The sequence below is a fragment of the Dryobates pubescens genome, chromosome Z (genome assembly GCF_014839835.1).
Source record: "Dryobates pubescens isolate bDryPub1 chromosome Z, bDryPub1.pri, whole genome shotgun sequence".
NCBI classification, from domain to species: domain Eukaryota; kingdom Metazoa; phylum Chordata; class Aves; order Piciformes; family Picidae; genus Dryobates; species Dryobates pubescens.
This window is the reverse complement of record NC_071657.1, coordinates 27706725-27734588: the sequence shown is the minus strand read 5'-3', so window position 1 is coordinate 27734588 and position 27864 is coordinate 27706725. Positions and strand designations below refer to the sequence as shown.

The 27864-nt window shown below is 41.9% G+C and overlaps 1 protein-coding gene across 1 annotated transcript in view; it reads right to left on the bottom strand.

Annotated features, from left to right (window-relative positions):
* The window catches only part of NAA35 (N-alpha-acetyltransferase 35, NatC auxiliary subunit), a 32648-nt gene extending 7535 nt beyond the window's left edge, over window positions 1-25113 (bottom strand). Inside the window, exons 1-16 of the mRNA XM_009907769.2 lie at window positions 24962-25113; window positions 20884-20917; window positions 19365-19479; window positions 18202-18276; window positions 16926-17093; window positions 13782-13848; window positions 13038-13081; window positions 12400-12450; window positions 11532-11615; window positions 9804-9918; window positions 9123-9301; window positions 8003-8062; window positions 6817-6923; window positions 6558-6624; window positions 2613-2711; window positions 1916-2094 (exon numbers count right to left, since the gene is read on the bottom strand). Coding sequence (XP_009906071.1) covers window positions 1916-2094; window positions 2613-2711; window positions 6558-6624; window positions 6817-6923; window positions 8003-8062; window positions 9123-9301; window positions 9804-9918; window positions 11532-11615; window positions 12400-12450; window positions 13038-13081; window positions 13782-13848; window positions 16926-17093; window positions 18202-18276; window positions 19365-19479; window positions 20884-20917; window positions 24962-25085 — 1568 coding nt within the window. The 5' untranslated portion in view covers window positions 25086-25113. The remainder of the gene's footprint in view (window positions 1-1915; window positions 2095-2612; window positions 2712-6557; window positions 6625-6816; window positions 6924-8002; window positions 8063-9122; window positions 9302-9803; window positions 9919-11531; window positions 11616-12399; window positions 12451-13037; window positions 13082-13781; window positions 13849-16925; window positions 17094-18201; window positions 18277-19364; window positions 19480-20883; window positions 20918-24961) is intronic.
* Window positions 25114-27864: the final 2751 nt, after the last annotated feature.

Sequence of the window (27864 nt, the reverse complement as noted above, 5' to 3'; positions counted from 1 at the left end):
AAGAGCATGTAGCTGTTAACGTAATACAATGAAAAATATATCCAGAACACATACATCCTCATGGAGCATATGGCAAAGGGCAATTTTCAGGGCAGCTTCCATTTTGCTTTGCACGGTTGATATCAGCAGACAAGTCTGTGCTCTGAGGGGTGTTTTTTTGTTTGTTTAGGGTTGTTTTGTTTTGTTTTAAACAAGACTGTATGGATTCAACCACAGGCAGCTCAAAGTATGCAAGTTTCTTGAATGTTCAGTAAGTGAAGTCTAAGTTTCTTATTATTTCAAAATTACTATCATTTTTTCCTAGAATTCTTCCTTTCTCCAGAAAATGAGGTGTTAATACCTTTTCTACTTTTTCTAGGAATTACTGTTTTGAGAAACAAGATTATTACTGATTTGTTCTAAGCATTAAAAAGCCACAAATCATTAAATAAAAGGGCTAAAGCCCAAAGGAACATGAGATCCACAAGCAGGTCAAATAAATCTCTTGACTGACTTCAAATAAAAAAGAACAGGGAAAATAGAGTAGAAATTACAGATCTGGAGCACATGAAAAAGCAGTAATGCTTTAGAATTCCCATCAGAAATCTCTTCTCTTTTTGTTCTTTACCTACAGGAATGGCATAAAGCAGATGAGATGACTGTTCCAATTAAGAGAGTTATTGAAATTGCTGGAGGAAATACAGGAAGGTGAAAAACACTGTCTTATAGGAAACTTGGTATTACTTAAAAAATATTGCCATCTTCTGGTGCTTAATCTAACTTACGAAACACCACAGAAATACAATCGGTGGACTGAAGTTCAGGACATTTTGAACCTACCTAATCCCTCCCAAAAAAGGCTTACCTGAGGGGAGCTTATTGGTAGCCTTCTAGGAAAAAACATAAAAAGAAACAAACCAAAACAAAACCAACCAACGACAAAACACCAAAGTATGTAAGCACTTCAACATAGGAAGGTTCAACATCAGACCTCTAAATGCTGGATCAGAAATGAACCACCTAAAATAATTTATCTTTTGGACCATGACAAATAACGTGAACAGAAGTGGAGAAATGAGAAGTACTCTGACTCCATATAGCACAAGCATTTTCATTAAAGGCAGTTGCTACTTTAAGTATGCTCACAGAAGATGATGCTAATGTTTACCTAGTAAACTTTCAGATTACAGTCATAGTATCACAGTATCAGTCAGGGTTGGAAGGGACCATAAGGATCATCTAGTTCCAACCCTCCTGCCATGGGCAGGGACACCCCACACTAGATCAGGCCGGCCAGAGCCTCATCCAGCCTGGCCTTAAACACCTCCAGGGACGGCACCCCATACAACTCCCTGGACAACCCAGGGCTTCACCACTCTCATGGGGAATAACTTCCCCCTCACATCCAGCCTGAATCTCCCCACCTCCAGCTTCATTCCATTTCTCCTAGTCCTATCACTAACTGAGATCTCGAGAAGTCCCTCCCCAGTGTTCTTGTAGGCCCCAGTCATAAAAGAAAACTCTAAAAATGTTGATTTTTTTTTTTAAACAAGACTGTTGATGTTGGTACTACAAAGACAAAACAGAACAAAGAAAATGTCTTTTCTCCTGCATTTTCTTGTCTGTCAAAATTGGCTTTATGTTTCTTTCACTGTCACTGGAAGACACTGTTTTTAAAAACTAAATAGAGAGCATATTACTATTTCAGAAAAGAAAAGAGTACACTATTTTGCACAATCAGAAAAAAGACCCAACAGATTTTTTTGGTACTTGTAATTTTATGGATAGGTACACTAAATACTGTGCTGAAAGAGCTTGAGCAGGATTTAAGAAATAAAAACAAGATCTCATCACTGAAGCCTCTCCTTTAGATGTTTGCAATTATAGCTGTGGGAGTATCCCTCCTCCAACAGCTTTCAATAAAGTATCCTCTTACCAATATATGTAGTAGTATTCGTGCATACTATACAGTTCCAACTCAAAACCACTTAGAAGATACTGTATCATAATACGAAGGTTATGATATAGGACCCAGGTACCCAAGCAAGCCAAATGTTGTCTTTGTGGTTCCTGCTTCAGTAGCATGCTATGGAGTGCTGCATCTACTTTCTCTGCCTATTGAAAAAGAGAGCACAGTAACAGAGGAGAAAGAAGGTTTGACTGCAACACAATCCAAGTTCTGCCAGAAAAAAATCCCCACAAGAACTGAACAATGTTTTGCAATTTACATCTGAAAGGCTAAACCACTACATTTTCAAAGGAATCCAGGAAGCATAGTTCACCCATCTCTCCCTAGTTGCATACTGCAGACAGACAGTTACAAGCAGGATAGAGCCTACAGGTGGTGGAATTATCACTAAATTACAGACAGCATAGCAGTTTTCCCTGAAGTCTACTTGTTTGGACAAAGTTAATCATAACAAAATGTAATACCTTGTTCAACAGATCTAACAGAAAGTCTTTGGATGAACCCTACAGACTTCCTAGGCTGCATTTTAGGAATCCTTGTCCTAAAGATTTTAGGACAAATGGAGGAGCTACTTCATTAATCTAGAATATAATACCACATCACACATTGTTGTACAAATATACTTGGCAAGAAAAGCTTTCTGGCCTGCTGCCTAGGACAGTACCTCATCCTGGAGGGTGGCAAATTCCTCAAGAATGTGACCCAGTTTATCTCTCTGACGAGCTCTGTTGTGTCCATGGATTTGAATCAGACTGCAGAATGGCTGAAAGAAACCAAGTGTAGTTTTAAATGTTCAAAACAACTCTGAAACTACAAGAGAAATACTATGATGACTATTTAGGTACCTGTTTTATGCTCCCTGCAGAGTGCAAGCTCGGAGGCAAGCAAGCTCTCTGGCGTCATGCAAGAGCCCGTTTCTCTGTACTTCTGAACTCAACATGAGATTGAGCAAGCAGCTTTTAGGAATCTGAACAGAATGCATGGATTAAGAGATATTTCTTATGCCTAAATTCACATGCCATGGCCCCCAAGAAGGCAAACGGCATTGTGGCCTGTATCAGAAATAACATGGCCAGTAGGACTACGGAAGTGATTGTGCCCCTGCACTTGGCACAGGGGAGATCCTACCTCAAGTAGAGTGTTCAGTTTCGGGCCTCTCACTACGAGAGCATTTTGCTGCTGGAGTGTGCCCAATGAAAGGCAACTGGTGAGGGATCTAGAACTGAAGGCTTACAAGTGGATGGGGGAACTGCAGTTGTTTAATCTGGGAGACACCTTTCTTAAAGGGAGAAGAGGGTATTTGTCCAAGAGACTGGGCTGATTGACAGGGCTTCAAACTAGATGCAAAGGGAGAGGAGCATAATAGTATCAGGATTATCTGTAACAAGTGGCAGGACAATACATAAAGGTTGGGGGGATGGGGTGACAGCAAGGACCTTCAACCCATTGCCCTAAGGCATGCTATGGACACTGGCAACCTAGCTGAAGTGTCTCCACACCAATGCACATAGCAAACAGGAGGAGTTGGAAGCTGTTATGCAACAGGACGGTTATGACACACTTGCTATCATAGAACCGTGATGTGATAACTCTCGACACTGGAGTACTGTCATGAATGGCTATAAGCTCTTCAGAAGGGACATGGAAGAACTCAAGTACAGAGATCTAGTTAGGTCATGCAGAAAGAACACCAGAAAGGCAAAAGCCCAGCTAGAACTCAACCTAGTCACTGCCATGAGGGGTAACAAGAAAGTTCTTTTACAAATACATTAGCCACAAAAAGAAAGCCATGGAGAATGTCCACCCTGTATTAGATGCAGGGGTGTGTGACCAGTAGGAGCAGGGAAGTGATTGTCCCCCTGTACTAAGCATTGCTGAGGCCACACCTCAAGTATTGTGCTCAGTTTTGGGCACCTCTGTACACGACATTGAGGTGCTGGAGTGAGTGCAAAGAAGAGGAACTACACTGGTGAAGGGCCTAGAGAATAAGCCTTATGAAGAGAAGCTGAGGGAACTGGGACTGTTTAATTTGAGGGAAAGGAGGATGAGGGGACATCTTATTACCATCTACAGCTACAGAAAGAACAATATGAAGAAGTAGGCACTGGTGTCTTATCACAGGTCACTAGTGATAGAACAAGAGGGGAAGGCCTCAAACTGCACCGGAGTAGGTTTAGGCTGGACACTAGGGAAAAAATTTCCACTGATAGAGCAATCAAGCATTGGAACAGGCTGCCCAAGGAGGTGGCTGATTCACCATCCCTGGATGTGTTTAACGGCTGTTTAGATGTGGCACTTTAGAGACATGATTTAGTGGTGAACTTGGTACATTAGGGTTAGTGGTTGGACCTGATGATCTCAAGGGTCTTTTTCAACCAGAACTGTTCTATGATGAAGAAAAGGCTGAGGTACTTAATGCCTTCTTTGCCTCCGTCTTTAATGCTGAGACCTACTATCCTCAGGGTATCCAACCTCCTGACAGGGATGGAGAACAGCATCAACTTCCCATAATCCTGAAGAAATCAGTAAATGACGTGTCATACCACCCAGACACTCAAGTCTATGGGATACTGATCTACAAAAAGGGCCAAGGGGAGAACCTGCAGAACTATGGCTTGTCTGCCTGACCATGGTACTGGGGAAGATTAAAGAGTGGTGCATCCTGAGTGAGCTCACACAGCAACTAATGGTGGGATTAGGCCCAGCCAGCACAGGTTCATGAAAGGCAGGTCCTGTGTGACCAACCTCACCTCCTTCTATGACCAGGTGGCTCTCCTCAGGGATGAGGGAAAGGCTGTGGACTTCAGTAAAGCCTGTGACACTCTTTCCCACAGCATTCTCCTCAAGAAGCTTGTGGCCCATGGCAGACAGATGTGCTGTTTGCTGGACAGAGAATGGGCTAGACAGCCAGGTCCAAAGAGCTGTGGTAAACAGAGTTCAATCCAGCTGGCAGCTGGTCATGAGCAGTATCCCCCCGGGCTTGGTACTGGAGCCATTTCTGTCTAACATCGTTATCATGATTTGGATGAGGGAATCAAACGCATCCTCAGCAAGTTTGCAGATGACACAAAACTCATCTACTTGAGGGTAAGAACACACTGCAGAGAGGCCTGGACAGGTTAAATCAATGACTTAAGGCCAATGGGGTGAGACTTAACAAGACCAATTGCCAGGTCCTGCACTTCGGTCACTACAACCCCAGGCAATACAAGCTTGGGGAAGAGTGGCTGCAAAGCAGCCTTGTGGAAAAGTGGGGGGCATGCTGGTGATGACCAGCTGAACATGAGTCAGCAGCATGCTCAGAAGGCCAATGGCATCCTGGCCTGTATCAAAACCGGTGTGTCCAACAGGAGTAAGGAAGTGATTGTGCCCCTGATGAGACCACAGCTTGAGTACTGGGCTCAGTTCAGGGCATCACAGTACAAGAAAGACACTGAAATCCTGGGGTGTGTCCATAGAACAGCAACAAGCCTGATGAGGGGTCTGAAGGACATGTTATACAAGAAGCAGCCAAGGGAGCTGGGGTTGTATAGTCTGGAGAAGTGGCTAAGGGAGACCTCATCTCTCTACAGCTACCTGAAAGGAGGCTGGCATTGGTCTCTTCTCCCAACTGACTAGCCACAGGATGAGAGGAAATGGGTTTAGAGTTGTGCCACAGGAGGTTTAAATTGGACATTAGGAAAAATGTATTTACTGAGAGAGTGGTGAGGCTTTGGGAGATGGTGGAGTCATCGTTGCTTGAGGTGTTGAAGAGGTGTGTGGACGTGGTGCTTTGGGATATAGTTTCATGGTCATGGAGTTGTGTTTTGGTTGGATTTGATGATCTTAAAGGTCTTTTCCAGCCTTAATAATTCTATGATTGTAAGAAAAGAAGGCTGAGGGGAGCCCTTACTTTCTCTGTAACTTCCCCAAAAGAGGCTACAGTAAGCTGGGTATCAGTCTCTTCTCACAGGAACAAGATAAAACGGTCTCACAGTGTGCCTGGGAAGGTTTAGACTGGCTATTAGGAAAAATTTATTCACCAAAAAGGTTGTCAAGCATTGGAATAGGTTGCCTAGGGAAGTGATTAGGTCACTATCCCTGGAGGTATTTAGATGGCATGTAGATGTAATGCTTAGGAAACTGGTTTAATGGTGGACCTGGCAGTGCTACATTAATGGTTGGACTCAGTGATTTTAAATGCCTTTTCTAACCCAAATGACTTTGTGTTTCTATGTGTTTTTCTTAGATTTTCATTGTGCTGCATTCAGTAACTGAATCTTTTAAAACAACTTTTAAAATTTTTGCACAGGAGATAATGTAAAAATAATATTGCTTTTACTAGTGTATGCATTTTGTTTATGACATGAAAAAACCCTGCAAAGAGGTATTAGGTGCAGTTTTCTAACAATGTGAAATGTCAGTGAAAGGTCTGGAAACACAACACAGGAAACAAACAGCAGTAAGTATACTGGGTTTTTTTAAGTGTTACCATCTTAAGATGGCCAACTTCTGCACCTTTGCCTTAATGTCAAGTGCCTAAGAGCACTGGTCTCCCTTTCAAACATAAGCAACTTTTACAAGTGCTCGTAACACACACGAGCATATTGCAACTGGAATGAAAGCTTACCCGAACACAATGTGTCACAAAGGAATCAATGTAGTCCTTCGCCTGGTGATTATTATACAGGCAACACCTAAAAGGGAAATATCCACATAAGACCCCACACACACAAAAAAAAGGAGAGAAAAATGTGCAGCAGTAGCAAATGCCTCCTTCATACACAAGCACTAATAAATACAAAGAAGCCTGTTATTTTTACATCTGCTCTTTCTTTTTTAAGCAGAAATATTTTTTCCATCAAACATGTAAACTAAGTTCCACTTACTTTGGAGAAAGTACTGGAGGACTGACAAAAGACCTTAAAGCATCTTTCACCATGTCTTGCATGAGATGAGTGCCAAACACCTTCTTGTTATCTACCAGGAAAGTTGTCTGAAAGTGAAAGCGTGCTTTTAGAAACACGTTTGAAGTTAAAGGTAATGCTTTAGAACTTACTAATAGAAAGCTCTTGCAGTACTTATTATCAGAAACTTTTAAGATTGCTTTAAGAATTCATAGATAAAGGTGTACTGAGATCTGCCACTTCTGTGGTATTCCCAAGACACAGAATACAGTTCTTGCAGAAAACAATGCATGAAAATGTATTTTGTTTCCTGGACTCTAAAGATGGTTAATCAGACAGACTTTTCTCATGATTAACACAAAACAGGTCATGTGGTTTTCCTGGACACAGATAACAGTGAATCTTCTGACTAATCTGCAGACTTTTTTCCTACTCCTACAGATACTACTACTTTTGTGGTCAACATCAGGTCATGTCTGATGTGCTCCTTCCACCTCCCTACATGAGTGCTGTGTCCCTTTCTTACATGGTTTTCCAGCATTTGGAGAAAAACCTCTGCAGGCCAGCACCCACAGGGATTGCACAAACACATGTAGTGGAAAGTCAGAACACACAGACTATGGAAACGTTTTGCTTGCCAGTAGTTACTTTCCATCAGCTCTATGCAGATCAAATATAATTACACCCTGCTGAAAGCAAAACCTCCTATAAGTATATTTTACTCCAAGTTAAAGAATATACAACATCCTTTCAAAGCAATTAAAACTGTGAGAAGAAAGGTAGCAGCCTGTTCTGCCCTAACCATCAGTTTTATTGTGGTAGCAGCAGAGGTAGCATATACACAAAACAGTCCAAACAGGGAGGGTGAACACAAACACCAGCCCTAGACTGAGACAACAAAGGGAGAACATAAAAATGTGTGTACAGCTCTATGGCAGTTTTCATTGGCATGTACCAATATCACCTAAATATTTTAAAATGATTTAAAAAAAAAATTGATCAGAACATAAGCTTCCATATACTTAATACCGATGTAGTAAAATACATTTCTGGAGATGCTTAAATTACTAAATGAGATGCAAATAATTTACACATTTGAAATAGGAAGATGAATTTATATTTATAACGAATGCAAAAGTATTTTATTCAAAGACAGATTAAGACTTGCCTGTAACAGGGATCTTGAAAGAACACATGGTGATTGCTCACTAAACTCACAGAAAAAATCCTGATTTATGTAAAAAATAAAAAAAAAAAGGACAATTCAGTCAGGTTAATGTGTCAAATACATATAAATAGAGAGAATTTTATGCACATGCATTTGCACTTTTATATATATATATATAGGTGTATTTACACAATGGTGTCTATTTTGTACACATACATACACATAGCATAGCTTATGCAACATACAATAAACCATGAATAATTTGAACAAAACAGAACTTATGATGCTGAAATCTATTTTTTCCCCTGCAACTATTTAACAAAACCAAAAGGTTTCAGAATTTTCTTCTTTGGATGCAACAACTACAAGTATGACAGTACAGAAGATACTGAAACTGTTAAGATCACAACATAACTGAACCATGTATGTAATAAAAGTGCGATGTTTAACTGATACCAGATGCAAACACTGCTTTAATTAATAGGAAAACTGGGAGGACAAGAAATTTTTGCTTGATCTTTGAACTGATGTAACTGTGGCACTTTTCTCAGTCACTGAAGGTGTGTATGGTCTAAATCATTCAGAATTTCAGTTTCTTCTAGCAAATGCAGGCAATCACTGAAAATAACATCACTTTAACACTTGGGGAAGAACATAAAAAGATGCTTAACTTTATGCCTATTCAGAATTTAATGCTTAAAAAAGCATTTTAGTGCTCTGTTGTGTTCAAGGCATATGCAGAATACTGCTTAGTTTATGTGGAGAAAAATAATAATCAGGAATATAGCAAGGAATTATGTTCTCCTGCTGCTGCAGATGCAGCTGTTCAACTGAAGAATGAGTTACAAGGAAATTAACTTGCTTAGACTTCACTACTAAGATGCATAATTACTTAAAAGAAAAATGAGACGTTTGAGAGGAGAAAAGATCTTTGTTAAAAAGACAAATATCAAGTACCACGAAAGATATGAAATGGTACACAATAATAAGACACATCAGATTTATACAAACAGCTCACTTTTTTCTCCAGTGAGCAAAAGCACATGTTACAAGATGATTTTTTGAAAGTTATATTTTAATATCTTATTTTTGGCTGTAAGTAAGAAATATTTGTGCTTACCAGTATACAGTGGAGATTAGTTAAGTTCACTACTTCACATACAGTCTTTATTCGGTCTATTAGTTTGGAAAAATAATTGACCATTTCTTCCCTTTTAATTATTTTTGCGTATCGAGGGAAAGTAGGTGGCAGCAACCTCTGATTAACAAGAGGCTCGAAGCCCATCATAATAGGATGATCTAATGAAAGGAAATAGAGAGAAAAGCTGCACATCAGCTGTGTTTTCAGAACTGCAAACTTGGAAGTACAATACCAAATAAATCAATTAGCCAAAATGAACTTTGTAACTGACAGTTAAATTCCAGAGGCACTAATCACCCAGCTGAGACAATGATTACTATTAAAAAAACCTAAAACCAACCAACCCTCAGCAGCTCAGTACAAACCTGTGCTGATAGCCAGGTGGTGTTCCCTATTTTAAAACAGTTTATTCACTGATTTGAAGTGCAATGCAATTAAAGTTGACATTATCTCTGTCTTTGAAGTGACAGTATTGCTGTCAGAAGAACCATTGTGGAATAAAATCAAGGTTAAGCTATGCAAATCTGTAACAGCTTGCATAATGAGTATTATTACTTCAACACAAATAGTGTTTTTTTTAAAAAAAACAGTATCTGCATGTAAGTTTATCAAGACAGTGTAGTAAAGAAAGAGTTAAAAACGGCAACATTTGATACACACCTCCTTTAGTGGTATCATTCTGTGCCTGGATACCATGATGCAATGAATTGTGGATGGCAGAAAGCAAATCAGCTGCCTGAGTCATTAGTTTCTGAGCTTCTGCAACTGCACTCATCTGAAAGGCAGGGAAGGGTTACTCATATTATGAACCAACCTATTTTGACAATAGGATTAATACTAGTATTGAAATGCTACTAGGATTCTGATTTTGTACGCCACCTATTCTTGAAACAAAATAGCCAACATTTTTGTGCAATAAAATGTTCTATATATCTATACATACATTTAACACCGTACTTCTTGCTGCCTAAGATAAGCCTTAACAATAATTAGAGCTGGAAGCCTAGTAAGCTGTATGTGCAAGTCCTCTACTTTTGATTGTGGACAATGGGGTGAGGGGAAGGCAAAAAAACCCAACAAAACTCTTCTGCCAAGTGAGGCAGAACTGCAAAGGAAAAAAACCAACAAACTATCATTAGAAAACACGGAATTCTTGAGAATATAGGCAAAATGCAACCTATCTATAACCTTAAAATATACCACATACCCATCAGAAATCTTGATTCATGACCTGCTAATATGCTGAATTATCCTGTGAATCTAAATCTGTTAGCAAAACAGCTCTCTGAAATTCAAAATCTTCCTGGTGGAACTTCAAATAATTGAAATGAAGTCAGACTGAAACTTGCCTTTTTATAGAAAAAAACCAAGATATTTAGAACATCCTGAAGAGGTAAAAAGCTGAAAAAGATTTGTAGCTCTCCATAGTATATATGTTGACATACTATAGCATCCACAAATCTACTAAAAGAATCAAAATAGTCCATGATGTAAATTACTTGAAAGTAAATAGACTGCAGTGACACTGAGACAATCTGATTTAGCATAGATCATTAACTTACAGCAAATGACACAGATTTTGGTCGTTCATCAGTGCTATCAACTTCTATGTCAGAATTTGATTTCTGATACAACTAATTGTTACACAGAATGCAATGACTTTCAACCATTCAGTCACATTGTCCTCAACTCTGGTATTTCACAGTGATATTTGCTCCTGACATTCAATTTAACCTAAGTCTTTTGAACTTTATGGTATGCAGGTTAAACAATAAAACATGCAGGAAAGACTCCATATAATTTAAGCAATAAACTTTATTCCTTCATGAAAATGGAAATAATGATATGCAACACACGTTTATCCTTGTATAAAGAAAAAGCTATTCAAACAAAACTTGTCTTACGTGACATATGATTCTACCTCTTCCTGCCTCAACTATTACGAAATCTTCTATTCAAAAAAGCAAGGAAATGGCATGGAAAGCTGCTGCATTCCTCTTCTCACACCCGAGAAACCCAGATACAAATTTAGTTTCACACTGAAGAAAAAGGCAATTATTCTCCATAGATGGACAAAACACTGTCCAATGTCAGGTAACTCCACAGAAGGGGACTTAGCTTTAGAAAAGTTCATTTCTGTGAAGATAAAAAAAGCCACATAAATGTTTTTCTTTAAGCATTCCAGAATGAATACTCTGAATGCCAGGTACTAGTCCTCCTGGTGTGAAAATGAATGAAAATTGAACGGTTGTCACTGTAAGGCCCTGTCAATGCTTTACCTGTATCAACACCTATTCACATCTACAGTATAACTACCTGAACTTAGAGGATGAAAAATGCCTATTTCATGGGACCACAGTAAGAACACAGAAATACCAATGAACATACCTCTTTTTTGGTAAATGCTATGAGAACAGTCAGTAGCACTCTGGTAAACTTCACTCTGCTGAACACAGCTAAACACTGTTGATGCTGTAATAGAAGTATATTGTAAGTTACTAAGCAATGTGCATTAAACCTTGAAACTTATTTAAAATCTTCTATAGGTTTACTGATATGTGCTCTCTGGTCTTAAGAAATGTGGAACCTATTACCATTCTGAAAAAAAGTACCAGAAATTATAGAAGAAATATGTGCTGCTGTCAGAAAAACACTAACACAAGAAACATTAAGATACTTCAGTAAAAGCGCAGTAACTGGCTGTCTAGCTACCTCCTATACAAATACCATTCAAATCTCAGGTAAAGAAATGCAAATTAAACCAGTTTCCTCTCCTTCTCACTGGGGATCTATGTAAAGTAATTTCTGAAGAAATACTCTAAATCAATCAATGTCAGCTAGATCAATTACAACTTTTTCTGTAAGTATTTACACAGCTTTCACCTTTGCTGCCTACCTTCTTTGACAGTGAGGCTTCCAGCAGTAAAAGCTGCTGGGAAAGAACCAAGGACAAAGGTACTGGATAAGGACCACCTACTTTGGTAATAGCTTTTTCTTGACAGGTAGGTGTATAAACGGCAGAATTGCTGCAGCATCACTACTCTGCTGTTGCAACACACCCAGAACTCCACCCCTTCAAGCATTAAAACCTACCCACTAGTCTAGGATGTGCTCAGGGCCACGTTTAGAGCAGCTCTGATATGACAGTAGTAGCAACACTGGTGACACATTTATCACAAGCAGTTATCAACTGATTAATGATTCACAAGTCCATGAAATTGAGGGAAAGCAAACAAACAAAACCCCAATTCATTACTTCAAGTTCAACTTCTGGATCTCTCTCTTCTCCTTGACGACTTCGAGTGCTCTGGAAGGCAAAGGAATTTAAAATAGTTTATTAAAAATTGTTAAAGGAAGCTACTCATAAAATCCCTTTACCTTATTAAATAACCCTAAAAATCGGTTTTCAAGTTCAAAACCTCTTCATATAGTTTAAGTACTTGAATGGTCCAAGACTCCCCTATAGCAGTACGCACCCAAGCCCACTCAGCAAACGGGTAAGGAAATTGTACTAACATTTTAAACTGTGGTAAATGAAGATAAAATGATCTCTTTAACATCACATAGTATACTATATATGTGTGTGTATATATACACACACACACACACTGCATATATACACACACTTTCTATGCCTCAGCCTTGTGTTATCTTATACATTAAGATTCCACCTATTACTAGGTGAAGCAACTACAGAAGTGTTTAGAAAAAGCCCATACACTTCAGCATTTTTAGCTAGAAGGCAGACCACCAGCACGTCACACAAACTTTTATGGCAGTTCTTAAAAAAAAAACCCCACCATTTAACAACATGAATCCACACCACACCCTTCATAATACAGTCCTGCCAGTCTATGTTAAGTATCATTTACAGGACAAACATGAGAAAAATACCTTTACTCGTCTTTGCAAGTCATCTTCTACGTCTTTTAGCATACCTGCAAAAGTGACAGTACAACTAAAATCTGAAATGCATTCCTAGGTACACTCACACCATTCAAGGCAGAAAAGGTTTTATGGGGAAAGCAAGTTTTGCAGTGCTTTATATGGCCACTGGACAAAAAAATAGTTTTGTGAGGGATGGAAGGGTTGTCTTGCAACAACTGATATATACAGTCCAAGTATAGACAGACTGATCCAAAACTAAGGTATTCAGAAATAATCTTAAAATTAGTCTACTGAAAGCTCAAGTACGTATCCAAATCAGTGCAAAAGATGAAAATATATACTTATGTATGTAACCTAATAACTCTATGTATTTTTCACAGCTTTAGAACTACTAGTTTGCTTTTGCTTCAAAAGCAATCCATTTACACAACAAATTGTGAAGCAGAGGAGGAGAATTCAAAATGTGCACATTCCAGTGACTTGTATTGTCCTCAGTCCTGGATGAGCTCAATGAGCTTAGGTATTTTGTTGGCATATCTAATAGCACTTCTCTTATTTAGACATCAGGGAAAAAGAATTTGATTTCTCTTTTTAAACAAGCCACCAAAATCCGTAATAAAATGTATATAAAAAACCAAAACACAGAAAACATCAACATGAAAGATTCCTACCAGTTCATTAAGTTTGGTTGAAAGTAACCAACATGCTCAAAAGAGTGATGGACAGATACAGAAGCAGCACAAAATGTACCTGTAACTCTGAGATCTGTCACACTGTTGGCCATTTTAAATCCATAAGTCATCGACTGAAAATCTTCCTAAGAAAAAGAAAAAACCACAAAACAACAAAAATCAAAGAAACAGTATGTAGTGAAATGCAAACAGTACTAGTTACAATTTCAAGTTGGGTTTTGGTTCTTTCAGTTTTGGTTGTTTTCTAAATTTTTTGGTGGGTTTTGTTTCTTTGGCTTTACATTTTGATTTTGGGGGAGGCAGTTTTTGTTTTGGTATAGTTGTAGTGGCACGTTTAATTGGTGGTGAATGGTGCCACATTGTGGTGGTTTGAAAGGAAAGGCTCTGCTTTCCCTCCCCCACTGAGAAAGAGACCACGGCTAAACCCAGTCGGAGAAACGAGAGTATATTTTACAAGGAAACAGATTATATGTAACACAACAAACACAGGTATTTTACAATATATACAGGAATATACAGCAAATTAACTCAACCAGAAACCAGACCCCCCACAGAGGGGGCTTCCCCCTGTGCCCCCTTCACCCCCCTACCTCCCTTCTCCCCCAAAGAGGTAGAAGACGAGAAGAAAGGGGAGTTAGTACAGCAGACGGAGCCCTATGCACAGGGAGTTAGTTCTTATCTTAGTTGGCCAGAATCCCAGAAGCAGATCCAGCCGAAAGGGACAGTGAAGGAAGGAAGACTGAGAGAAAGTTCCCAGCTCCCCTGGGTCCAATCTCACCTCCCACCTCCTTGGCCAATGAAATTCGTTTAGACTACCAAAATGTTTTATAAACATTTAGCCAGTGTGCCCCTTCCTTAAAGGCACAGCGTCAAACGGTCACACACATCCAGCTGGCGGCCAGTCACTAGTGGTGTCCCCCAGGGATCAGTGCTGGGCCCCATGCTCTTTAACATCTTTATTGATGATCTGGATGAGGGCATTGAGTCCATCACCAGTAAATTTGCTGATGACACCAAGCTGGGGGCAGGAGTTGATCTGCTGGAGAGTAGAGAGGCTTTGCAGAGGAACCTTGACAGGCTGGACAGATGGGCAGAATCCAACGGCGTGAGATTTAACGCATCCAAGTGCCAGGTTCTGCACACTGGGCACAGCAACCGCATGCAGTGCTACAGGCTGGGGTCAGAGTGGCTGGAGAACAGCCAGGCAGAGAGGGACCTGGGGGTACTGGTTCATGGTAGGCTGAACATGAGCCTGCAGTGTGCCCAGGCAGCAAGGAGGGCAAATGGCATCCTGGCCTGTATCAGGAACAGAGTGGTCAGCAGGAGCAGGGAGGTCATTCTCCTCCTGTACGCTGCACTGGTTAGGCCACACCTCGAGTACTGTGTCCAGTTCTGGGCCCCTCAGTTTAGGAAGGATGTTGACTTGCTGGAATGTGTCCAGAGAAGGGCAACAAAGTTGGTGAGGGGCTTGGAACACAAGCCCTATGAGGAGAGGCTGAGGGAGCTGGGGTTGCTTAGCCTGGAGAGAAGGAGGCTCAGGGGTGACCTTATTGCTCTCTACAACTGCCTGAGTGGAGGTTGTAGACAGGGGGATGTGGGTCTCTTCTCCCAGGCAGCCAGCACCAGAACAAGAGGACACAGACTCAGGCTGCACCAGGGGAGGTTTAGTCTGGATGTTAGGAAGAAGTTCTATACAGAGAGAGTGATTGGCCATTGGAATGGGCTGCCTGGGCAGGTGGTGGAGTCACCATCATTGGAGGTGTTCAGAAGGAGACTTGATAGGGTGCTTGGTGCCATGGTTTAGTTGTTTAGGTGGGCTGGATTGGTTGACAGGTTGGATGCAATGATCTTGAAGGTCTCTTCCAACCTGGTTTATTCTATTCTATGAAAGTCTGGGTTTATTCTGAACAACTGAATACTGACTTTTCTACTCAAATTTGGTGGTAATTATTTTCTGCATATATTTCATAGATCCACAGAATGGTTTGCTTTGGAAGGGACATTAAAGACCATCTAGGTTCCAATGCCCCTGCCATGTGCAGGAACACCTTCCACTAGACCAGGCTGCTCAAGACCTCATCCGACCTGGCCATAAACATCAGCAGGGAGGGGGCATCTACAACCTCCCTGGCCAACCTCTCCCCCTACTGGAGAGAATTTCTTCCTAACATCTAATCTAAATCTGCCCACCTCAAGCTTCAATCCATTCCTTCTCATCCTGGCACTACAAGTCTTTGTGAAAAGTCCCTTCCCAGCTTTCTTGTAGGCCCTTTTGATATTCTGAAAGGCTGCTATAGGGTATCCCCAGAGCATTCCATTTCTCCAGGCTGATGAGCCCCAACTCTCACAGCCTGTACCCACAGAGGAGGTTCTCTATCCCTCCAACCATCTTCATGGCCCTGCTGTGGACCCACTCCAGTAATTCTATGTCACCCTTATGCTGGGCACCATAACTGGATGCAGTACTCCAGATGGAGTCTCATGAGGGCATAATAGAAGGGGAAAAATCACTCTCTCATCCCACTGGTCATCCTGCTGATGCAGCCCAGGACATGACTGGCCTTCTGGGCTGCAAGTGCAAGTTGCTGGCTTGTGTTGAGTTTTTTGTCAACTGATACCCCCAAGTCCTTCTCCTCAAGACTGCTCTTGAGCTATTCCTCACCCAGCCTATATTTGTCCTTAATAACAGTATTCCATTCATATTTTCATAAAGTGTCACCCTATCAAAGCATTAGAACTACAGATGTAAAGCACTATTTAAGAGATTTCAGATATATCAGTAAGAAGTGAATTGTCTAAGTTCAAAGGAAAAATTGCTCTTCAAAACATGGAAAACAAGGCCGATTCCATTGACATACAAACATTTCCGACAAAAGACAATCATGGTTATCTACAGTAGAAAAATGAACAATTAAGCAGGAAGAAAACCACAAGTAAAACTGACTTCAAATGATTATCCTCAAGACTTGCATTTTCTCTTGAATAACACCTTTATACGATTCCAATACTCAAGCAAAATACAGAAACACCTTTGCTGAAGAAAACCTCATTTTAAAGAGATCAATTCTAACACCGCTGAGATGATGTACTGCTGCTCCTATAGTATGTCTGAATTAAAGGAATAAATGTCTCTAACATACTGCTTCATTTGTGTTATGGAGCCTATGTATATCAGATATTAAACCACAGGAGGAATACGTACCTCCTCAAAAACAGCTGCCTTGTTAACCTTTTCCCTGGCAATATCACAGATTTTTAGGATCCCAAGAGCGAAAGCCTTCATAGCAGGATCTTCTATGAAGTCTGGATTATGGATATAAAGGCAAGTGAACACTGTCTGTGCCAAAGAATGTCCCTCTAACCATGTTATCTAGGGAAAAGGAAAGTAAATGTTTTACTCATTATAATTAAGTGTTCATTTTTAAATTTCCATTCTTTTTCCATCTCACTGTGCTTCAGCAAGTCATTGAGAAAGTCCCTTCTGGCAAAAAAGAACAACTGAAAGCCTCTCAGCCTTTAACCATTGTCCATCTGCTGGCTGTGGCAGGGAGTAAACCCTAAAACACTATCAAATTCTGGTGTTGGATAAATGAATTCCACAAATCTCAAGTTTAGTCTCTGTGACTTAGACATGACATGAAGTTGAGAGACCATCAGTTTTATAAGCTTTCTTTATATAAATACCAAATGAATAATGCAAGCAACTATGAACCAATTTGGCAATATTCCCCAAGTTCTCTTAAAGAATTTAGAGCTTCTCCCCACAATTCCCTCTTTCTCCTACTTTCATGCTTCATTATTTTAAACAATTATTTCTACCTCAAACCAGCACGAAACATGGTACAAACAGATTTTTATTAGGACCACTGTCCTAATGACAAACAAACAAAGTAGTTGGGAAGAAGACTAATTATATTATTGTGTCTTTCTGGACTAAACTCATTGGTTTTAAACACATTTCAAAAGTAATTCTATTGATGTCAAGAGTAATTATAAAATAAATTGGCTCATTCACTGATGAAATAAAGACAATACCCCCCCAATAATTCATTTATTTAATTTCTAACTGCATTTAAGCATTTCCTTCTTTCTTCAAAATGCCCCTGAAAGCTCAGTCAATACTGGCTACACAGAAAACCAACAGAGTGCTGTAGGTTACTGTATACTCACTTTTAAACACAACAGAATACCAATATTAGGCAGTAAGGTATCATGCATTTAAAAAACAAATAAAATTTTTATTACATTATTCAAAAATCCTGACAGTTCTCTTCAAGATGATTGCTTATATTAAAGAATAAAAATAAAATAGCCAATGCAAATATCTAAATGGAAATTAAAATACACTAAATTATTATGCATTTCCTGCTTGGTAAATAGTTTTTCTTGAGTACTAGGGGTTTTTGTTGTTTATTTTTTTTAAATGATTATATTTTGAAAGCAAAGCCATCTAATGTTAAGAACAGAGAAATGCTTACCAAACAACAGAAACATGTATCCATTATTCCTACCAACTCAGGTGAAGTGAGATCCTTTATTTTAATGGTGCCATCCTTAGAAAACAAAGAAAGAAGAAATCCTAAGACTGTGGAAGGCTGTAGGCAAATTACAACTTATTATTTGTACAGCCTAAAAGGAAATTACAATTTAGTTAAGACTTACGAGTATTTTTATACCACTAGCTTCAATGATCCACTTCATAACATGCCTCAGAATCCAGAAAACTGCTTAACCATCATTGCATTGAACACTGACCAAATATAAAGTTATTCAAAGAGAAAGCTAAAGTATTTTTTCTGATTTGTGAGCAGCCAATAAAAGTTTAAAACCAGTTAACCATCAGCACTTAAATCACAAAGCAGTATGTGTAACAAAAACTAATATGCAGGACCCATTCTTCGTAGACTGCTTTTCACACTGCAGACGCCTGTAGAGTTTTACTGCCTTCAGGTTCAGGACCAAGGAAGTAATCCTACTTCTTTCATTTTAGCTGTCCAGTGTATGCAATTTGGCATTCATTCCATATGACTTAGACATTATTTCACACAGGTCTTAGTCCATTCAAAACAAAGCCAGTGACAAAAAATATTTCTTCCACTATGAATGCACTGTTTTTTCCAAAATAACAGAATCTCTTTCAACTTTCCTCCACCAATTTATATTAACTATGCAATAAAAGTTAACCATTACTGTTGTTGATGTCAAATTAGCCAGCTTCTGTTCAGTGCTAATAAATGGATAGTCTCATAAAGTACTCATTTCGAGCCTTTGTAAGGAAGCTAGTTTCCATTCAGCTTAAAGTGGAACTAAACAATACACCTTCATATAAAAAGACACGTTTGGGGGAAGCATGGGGTCACTTGCAAAACCATTTCTGAAATGTTTTATTTGAGGTATCAACAATTTCTCAGTACCTTTCACTGGAAGAATGAAATTTTGATAATATACATATATTGTGATAATGCAGGTAACAAAAATGGTAAATATCAAACTACTTCTTAACTAACAAAAAAAATATAATTAAAACATTAAGTAAAAACTGAATATATCAATTATGCTCAATTGTGCTTAACTGCAATTTGATTAAACTGTATCATACTTTTGCAGAGAGTGTAGGCAAAACTAGAAAAGTCACACAAACCTTAATGGCTTGCTCGAAGTTAAGAACCTTTCTATTCACTTGGTTTCCAATCATCCCAGCATCCATCTTGGGATCCATCATTTCAATGGCAGACATGGCTTCAAAAAGACCAAAACTAAGAATACCAATAAAAAGACTGTTCTAAATGTAATTCCTTTTATACAAAACAGTCTTCACAAGCCAATGTAAAAGTCAAACTGAGTACACTGTATACTGACTATATATAGGCAACAAGGGAACTTATGTGAAGATTACTACCCATCTTCAAAGACCATGGTGCTCAGGAATTTAAGGATTTCTCAACAAGTAAGAAAGAAAATAGATTCCTAAAAGAAACTGTTAAACCTTTTTTTAAAACCTGAACAACACTCCTGAGCCAAATATCCCATTACTAAATCTATGCACGCTGGTTTCTATACACTTGTGACATCACCTTTTTAAAGATCACAAAACATAACTGAATAAGCTATTCTTTACTATGCTATATCCAAAAAGACAAGTAAGATATGTCTCCCACAAACTAACTGAAATACACATGACAAAGAGTGACAATATTATACACTGAATATAGCAACTTTGTTTTCAAGGGCATGTTAAGGAAACAAAAAAGTAAGCTGGCGTATGACCAAGGATGGTGGTTGGGGCATAAAAGCTTGCAAGAGAACCCCGCCAAATGAAGTCTGGTGTACAGTATACATGATATTCATTGGAACTGCTGCACGAGCCTCTGCTGTATTAGAAAGGTGACTGCATGGGGCACATTATAATCCGGAAAAGCATACTTCTCTGAAATGTTCTCACATGTAAAATTATACATCAAAAATATGCTTTAATTCTACTGAACAACTACTTGGTGACATCCTCACACAGGATGTCACACACACAGGTTTTAAGCAGGTTTGCATTTAACAGCATACTTGTTTTGTAAGCTGTTAAGTCTTAAATAAGCATTTTTTCATTTATGCAAGTGCATTTGTGTAACTGATTTTTACAATATTTTAATCTCCTGTCACTCTTCAATGAATTCAGCAAGGCTTTAGTACATGCCTTTTTTTGAAATACATTTTTCCTAATCTCGACAGCTCTTAGTTTCCAGTTTAGCATGCCATTTAAGAGCTAGCTTAAAGCATAGGGACTGATTATTCTAAGCTTGTTAGTGACATTTGAAGCAAGCAAATTTAAAAGCCTAAAGTCTTTCTGGCATTTTTACATAAAAACATGTCCACATAAAATAGAGTAGGTTCAGTATTGTCAACACCACTGAGAAGATGTGCTATAAATCTCAATACTACACTGATTAACTGAAAATGTAATATTATAATGGCACAACAAGAAATGTTCTACAATCAAACAGGTGCACCATATACATACTGCTGAGGACAAATTATATTCAGAACATTTAAATTTTATTTAAAGAAAAAGTGGTTATTTAAAATCTTAGCTGATACTGAATGCCTTGTTTGTTGGTAAACACAAATCTATTTGCACTAAACCAGAGTCATCCCACATGCATACTTACAGCTTGTCATGAAGCAGTTCTCCTAACTTCAGTTCTACAAAGGAATAGAACAGGACAAATAATTACAATCACCTCACAACTCGTCCAGCACAGTCACTGAACTGTATGGGATTAAGGTGTGGGAAGAAGACATTTGTATTCTACCTTCATTTGCTTGTATTTACAAAGTACTTTCAAAATTGAAAGGTAAGAAACCCCAGTTATTCACACTATTTTTTTCATTCCTTTCTATTATTCCAATAGTTAAAGGGGTTTTAGAATTTCCCAGTAACAGTATCTGTGTAGTCTGCAATGTAGGGCAGCACTTTTCTGTGCTCCCTTATGTAGATAGCTCATTTTCCTCTAGTAAAATTTATTAAAAGCCTTATTTTTATCTCAGTACTTTTAATGCAGCCTTTATTGAGTACACAAATAGTACCTGATTTGGTACATGACTAATTCACAGGAATTAACTGATGGAATAAGGAATTTTTTTTGCACCATTGTGTACTATTGAGTGTGGTCAGCTGCAGTTTTGTGTTTATTTTCACCTAATGCCATCACAAAAGCAATTGAAAATATAAAGTCACTGCTACAGTAAACTAGCACTAATATCCAGTAACGGTACTGTTTTAAGTGGAAGTGACTGCTTCCTCCCATGACTGGGATGGACTGCACAGCATCAGAAGCTCAGCCTTCCTTCAAAGATGAAACATGACGCATGGACTAATTAAATTAATAAATAACTGGACCATATAGATTCAAAAATATATATGAAAACCAGTGTTGAGTCTGCATGGATGAAGGCAATTTCCTTATGGCAAGAGAGATACACAAATCTTTGCAAAGAAAAAAAGGAGATGCAAAAATGCATAAAGCAAAAAAAAAAACCACCATTACTTTAAAAATATCAGAACCACCTCACATTGCTTCCTCTTCTAGATTACATAATTATGGTTTTTTATGTCACAGTTACTTTAAATACAGGTATCATGGACTGAGGCTAGGATAGCCACGACTGAATGACAGATGCTCTCTATTAACCCCTCTCCCTTACCAGAAGGAAAAGGCAAAAGAAGTAAAGGAGAGACTTATGGGTTGGAAGACAACCCTGAAGTTCCCAGACTGAACTCAGCAGGACGTGCGAAGTGGATTCAGGAATGCCCAAGATCAAAGGCAGAAGAGCAGAGTCCTCTTTGGCCACCGGTCATCATGAAGAAGGCTTAACCCTTGTGATCCTTCAGCTTGTTGCAGTTTGAGCTGGGTGCCCCCGTCGTGTGTTCACTTCCTGTGTCCAGAAGTCCATCCCAGCGGGATGGACGCAGGAAATTGTGTGTATTTCCTACCATAATTCTTTGCACCACTATAAGATCCAGTGCGGGGTCTAGCACTGTCTCTTTTCTTCCCCCTCCGTCAGCCGGTAACTGGGGGAGATGTCTGCTGGCTTTGGGCCTGGCTAGGCCCAAGGCCACAGGGGGATGGGCAGTCTCAGGCCTGGCCAGCTGAGACTAGCCCAGCAGAGGGAGGGGGAAGAAGGAGCCCTGAGGTGTACCCTCAGGTGGGAATGGGATGCCTCTGGGTCTGCTTTGGGATCTTTTCTTTGTCACTGCGCTTTGGGTTTTCTGTAACATTTCACTGCTTTCCGTTTAACCTTTCATCACTTTTGCAATCCGCTTGTCTTAAGTGTTTTATTCCTGCCCGTGGTGGGGAGAGGGGGGGCTGCCTCAACCCAGCACATTCTTGGTAGCAGAGGATGGTTTCTGTGGGGAGGGGGTCTGCCTTTAAACCCACCACATTCTTGGCGAGCCAGGCAGGGGAGGAGTTTGTTATTGTGCATTCTGCAGATCGGATTGCAAAAGACAAAGTTTAAATTTAGTTCTGGGCGTCGTTCTGGCTTTCTGACAGTTGGGGCTCAAAGTGGTGTTGTTGGGGCGATTGTGTGAGTTCTCGTGGATTGCCGGGGGACGCTTGGTGGCAATTTCAAGCAGGGGTGGCTCTTAACCATCGGAACTGGGGCTTCGCTTAAGAATGCGGGACCTGCCCCTCCTCCACCTTTACTCTCTGCGGAGCGGCAGAAGCGGCAGGGGGTGAAGTGGGGGAAGGGGCAGCGGCGAGCAGATCAAAGTTGGGTCCGTTCTCGCTGCAGGGTAGGGCCAGCCGCGGCGGAGCGGGCGAGCCCGGCTCCCGATACCCAGGAAGGGCGAACGGGAACTCAGTTCGAAAGCTGTTCTCAAGGGCCCTGGGGACGCGTTTATGGTTTTCTCTGGAGGAGCCGTTTGAATGCCCGAGGGGTGGAGGTGATTTTGATTCTGTACCGCGGCGGTAGAAGTGGCTGGAGCCCTGCTGTAGGCTCGGGTTGCGGCGGTGGCGGGTCCGGCCGTGCGTCCGGGGCGGCGACGGCGGCCCCGGCCGTGCACTCGGGCTGCGGCGGCTGAGGGCCGAGCCGTGCGCTCGGAGCGGCGGCGGCGGCTCGGGCCGTGCACTCGGAGCGGCGGTGGGGCCAGCCCTGTTCTCTTCCCCGACGTTTTCGGACGAGTTCTGAAAATGGCGCCTAGCACCTGGCTCCACCTCCCTCCTTCTCAGCAGGTTGTGGAGCAGCCCCTCCCTCTCCCGGGGTGGGGCTGTGTACTTGGAGCTGCCACATCTGCGGTATGCGAACGCCCAGTGGAGGGGCGGTGTACCTGTGGCATGCGTCTGTGGAGCCTCGGGCCGCGGCTGAAAGCGGTCAGCACAGGGCTTGGATAGGTCCGTGCACTGTTGAGAGAGGCTCAGCGTGCTATTTTCCTGGAGGGGTGGAGAAGCAGCAGAGCCTGATTGTTCTGACTGGCTTGCCCCAGGGGTGGAAATATGCCGCTGAGTAGATCGAGATGGGAATGAAGGTTTGGTTGAGAAGTTGTGAGGTTCTTTCCAGGTGACCAGGATGTCCAACGGATCCATGAAGAGCTTGCACTGCAGAAGAGTGAACTCTGCATCGCGGGAGGTTCCATTAGATGAGAGGAGAAGAACTGGAATGGACTGACACTTGAGCCTGAATGAGAGACTGGTTGAGTGGATGCCCAGATGAAGATGTGGACTTCGCCGGACATATCATCAGGAGATTTCTGATTTGATGATGTGTTTAGGTGCAAAGATTATGGTATGAAATAAGGGGTGGCGCGTTGCAGTTTGAGCTGGGTGCCCCCTGATGTGTTCACTTCCTGTGTCCAGAAGTCCAGCCCAGAGGGATGAACACAGGAAATTGTGTTTATTTCCTACCATAATTCTTTGCACCACTATAAGATCCAGTGCGGAGTCTAGCACGCTCTCTTTTCTTCCCCCTCCGTCAGCCGGTAACTGGGGGAGATGTCTGCTGGCTTTGGGCCTGGCTAGGCCCAAGGCCACAGGGGGATGGGCAGTCTCAGGCCTGGCCAGCTGAGACTAGCCCAGCAGAGGGAGGGGGAAGAAGGAGCCCTGAGGGTCTCGGGTGTACCCTCAGGTGGGAATGGGATACCTCTGGGTTTGTTTTGGGATCTTTCTTTGTCACTGCGCTTTGGGTTCTCTGTAACATTCACTGCTTTCTATTTAAACTTCCATCACTTTTGCAATCCGTTTGTCTGAGTGTTTTATTCCTGCCCATGGTGGGGAGAGAGGGGGCTGCCTCAACCCAGCACACAGCTCTACACTGAACATGACATACACGGAATGCAGCATCTTGTTGGACAGTTTTAGGTAAGTTGTCCTGCCTGCTCCTCCCTTAAAATGCCTTTTTTTTAAAATTTATTTAATGCCTTTTCAGTTATAGCAGGCTAGTGTGGTAAACAACAGTTAGTAGTGATCTTGGTTTCTATTAAAGCAAGTATAACCAAGGCCCTCTCTGCACACCAATCCTTAGTAGTTAACTATAAACATCAAGCATTAGCTCTTCTAGAAGCAGACATGAAAATATGCCACTAACTTTTGAAAGCGCAGTCACTTAAAGAGACTTGACTGAGGAGTAGAATCAGTCAATGGGGAACTGGTTCTGCTCTAGCTCAATGCAGGACAGCCATGAAACATTGAATTGATGCAGTCCCTTCACCCTGAGATTGAATCCATGTTAAGCACAAGCAGTACAACTCACCTCTACAAGCTTCTTCAAAATCCTGAGTTATATCTATCCAGCTTGTATTACTCTTTTCCATCTTGTCAGGCACACCGAGTTCCCATCCTGAATCATCATCTTCTATTGAAGCTTTCACAACCATGATATTGCACCTTTAAATCTGTAGCAGAGACTGCACATTATGCACAAATGACATGAAGTGTTTCATTAGGGTTTTTTCCTTTTCAAGAATCAGGTGAGAAAGGGAGACTTTCATTTAAACAGTTGCCATCACATAAAGCCAGGGGGAAAAACAAAAAACCAAAAACCCCCCACACTAATAAAAATTCTTTTAAAAGAATGCTTTTGACTGTTTCTCTACAACTAGCTTGTAGGCTATAAAACCTGAAAAATTAAGACACCTAAGCTTTAGCAGTACAAAACCATAATGAAGTGTATATTGTCAACCTGGAATTAAATGTGAAACAATGTCAAGAAATCTTTTTAACAAAAGATGTAGACAAAGTTTTTGTTACATTGCACTACTAGAAATGCATGTCCTCCCACTGCTCTATAAGCAGAATTTAAAAGGCAACTGTGAAACTAACCATTCACAGGTCTATTACTCTTACAAAGTACATCCAACCAATGTGTGCAAATGGGTGTATTTCCTCTGACTCGAGCATAAGGCAACATCAAGATCACCACAGCAGTGTGAAACAACACCAGGCTGGAATACAAGTTTTAAACTTCACCGACTAGTTATTTCAAACTATTTTTTGTGTTTTCACAACCTCATAAATCGCAGGGCAGCCCTGAGGAATTTCACGCTCTGCCAGTCAGCCTGCCTTCGAGATATCAGCAGTGCTAAATCCCCCCTTATCTAGTCAGAGATCTTGCAAGAGACAGCTGCGAGACTGACGAGCTCTTAAGCTCAAAGCCGCCAGGGAAACTTTAAACAAAGGCCCCTATGCCAGGAGATCTCTCAGGCACCGGCAACGAACAAAAATAAAGAGGGGTGGAAATCAATCGAACTTTGAAACCTATACCAACAGACACTGCGACCAAGTAATATTGGCCAAGCTTCCCTTCACCTCGTCACTATGCCACTGGTTCTCAAGCGAGTGCCTAGACCGCCAGGCTCAGCGGGCTGGGTTGAGGAAATACGTGGGAAGCTAATTAAACAGAATGCCCGCTTGAATTTCAGACATTGCCGCCAGCATAGCCAGACCCTTCCGAGCTCTGCCTTGCCTGCAGTTCACTCGTTCCCAAAAAAGGCGCTGTCTCGGCGCCGGACGCCCCACCGCTCTACAGAATCCGTTCACAAGGCCGGCGGGCAAACTAACCGCCGCCGGGCGCGGCGAGCAGCGGCCCGCTGATAGGCCGTGCGGCTGCCGCGCTTCGCCGCAGAAGAGGACAGCGCCGCGCTCGCCCTCCCGCCGCACCGCGGCCGCCAGCCCACCCGCCACCGAAGACTCCGACGTCCCCCTCCGCTGCGGGGCTGCCTCTGCCTGGCGCCCCGGCGAGGCGAGAGGAGAGCAGCGCTACTTCCGGTGGCGGAACATAACCTCCCTTCCCCTCTCCTCGCACTCACCCGCTGCCTCACCTACCGCGTCCCGTGCCACCAGCCTGCGGCCCCCACCACTCCGAACCCGGCCCGGCCTCCGCCGCTGCTACTACGCACGCGCAGAGCCGCCGCCTCCGCTGCCAGCCCGCGGCCCCAGCGCAAGCGCACCGCCGGGCACGGGCCCGGGCACGGGCCCGCCCCCGCCCCTGTGATGGCGTACGTGCGCACAACGCCGCTAGTGGTGCGCATGGAAGAGCGGGGAGAGAGGGGCAGACCAGCGTAGGACGACGCTCGCTGTCCTCGAGCCGTAGTCAGGAAGGGGCGGGCTCAGCTACGTGCGGCGACGACGTATTATCCGCTGAGGGCGCTGCCCCTCGGAGCGTGCTGAGCGAACAGCATTTACAGGGAGGAGCAAGCAGGAACTACCCAGCAACATACTCCATTCTGCGTACATCCTATTCAGGGTGAAACTAAAGAATTAGTGGGGCTCTTATTCTGCCTGTAATCCCAGCGTACATGTTCCTGAATCCAATTCCAGAATCCAGTCCCTGGAATATTGTTCCCATCTGCTGCTGCTGAGCCCGCGCTGGGAAATCCTCAGTGCCTGCCCAGAACATCAGTGGCTGATGGTGATGTAAATGCCATCAATGGGTTGAGTTTGGTACTGGTTTTGTATATATTTTATTGTTTTCACTAAAGTAGTTTGTTTTTTTTTTTCCAATCTGTAAGTCTTTCTCCCTTACTGCCCCTTTCTCTTCCGATTTGAGAGTGCCGGTCATTTCTCTAGTGGATGGTTCTGCCCTAACCTTTACAGAAGAACTTGCTTCAGTGTCAGTCGTGGAGTTTCTTTGTTACTATAATACAGTAAGAACACATCAAATATGACATTGTCATATTTGACTTAAATAGGTGTGCTGGGTTGAGGCAGCCCCCTCTCTCCCCACCACCGGCAGGAATAAAACACTCAGACAAACGGATTGCAAAAGTGATGGAAGTTTAAATAGAAAGCAGTGAATGCTACAGAAAACCCAAAGCGCAGTGACATAGAAAGATCCCAAAGCAAACCCAGAGGCATCCCATTCCCACCTGAAGGTACACCTGAGACCCTCAGGGCTCCTTCTTCCCCCTCCCTCTGCTGGGCTAGTCTCAGCTGGCCAGGCCTGAGACTGCCCATCCCCCTGTGGCCTTGGGCCTAGCCAGGCCCAAAGCCAGCAGACATCTCCCCCAGTTACCGGCTGGCGGAGGGGGAAGAGACGAGACAGTGCTAGACTCCGCACTGGATCTTATAGTGGTGCAAAGAATTATGGTAGGAAATACACACAATTTCCTGTGTCCATCCCTCTGGGCTGGACTTCTGGACACAGGAAGTGAATGC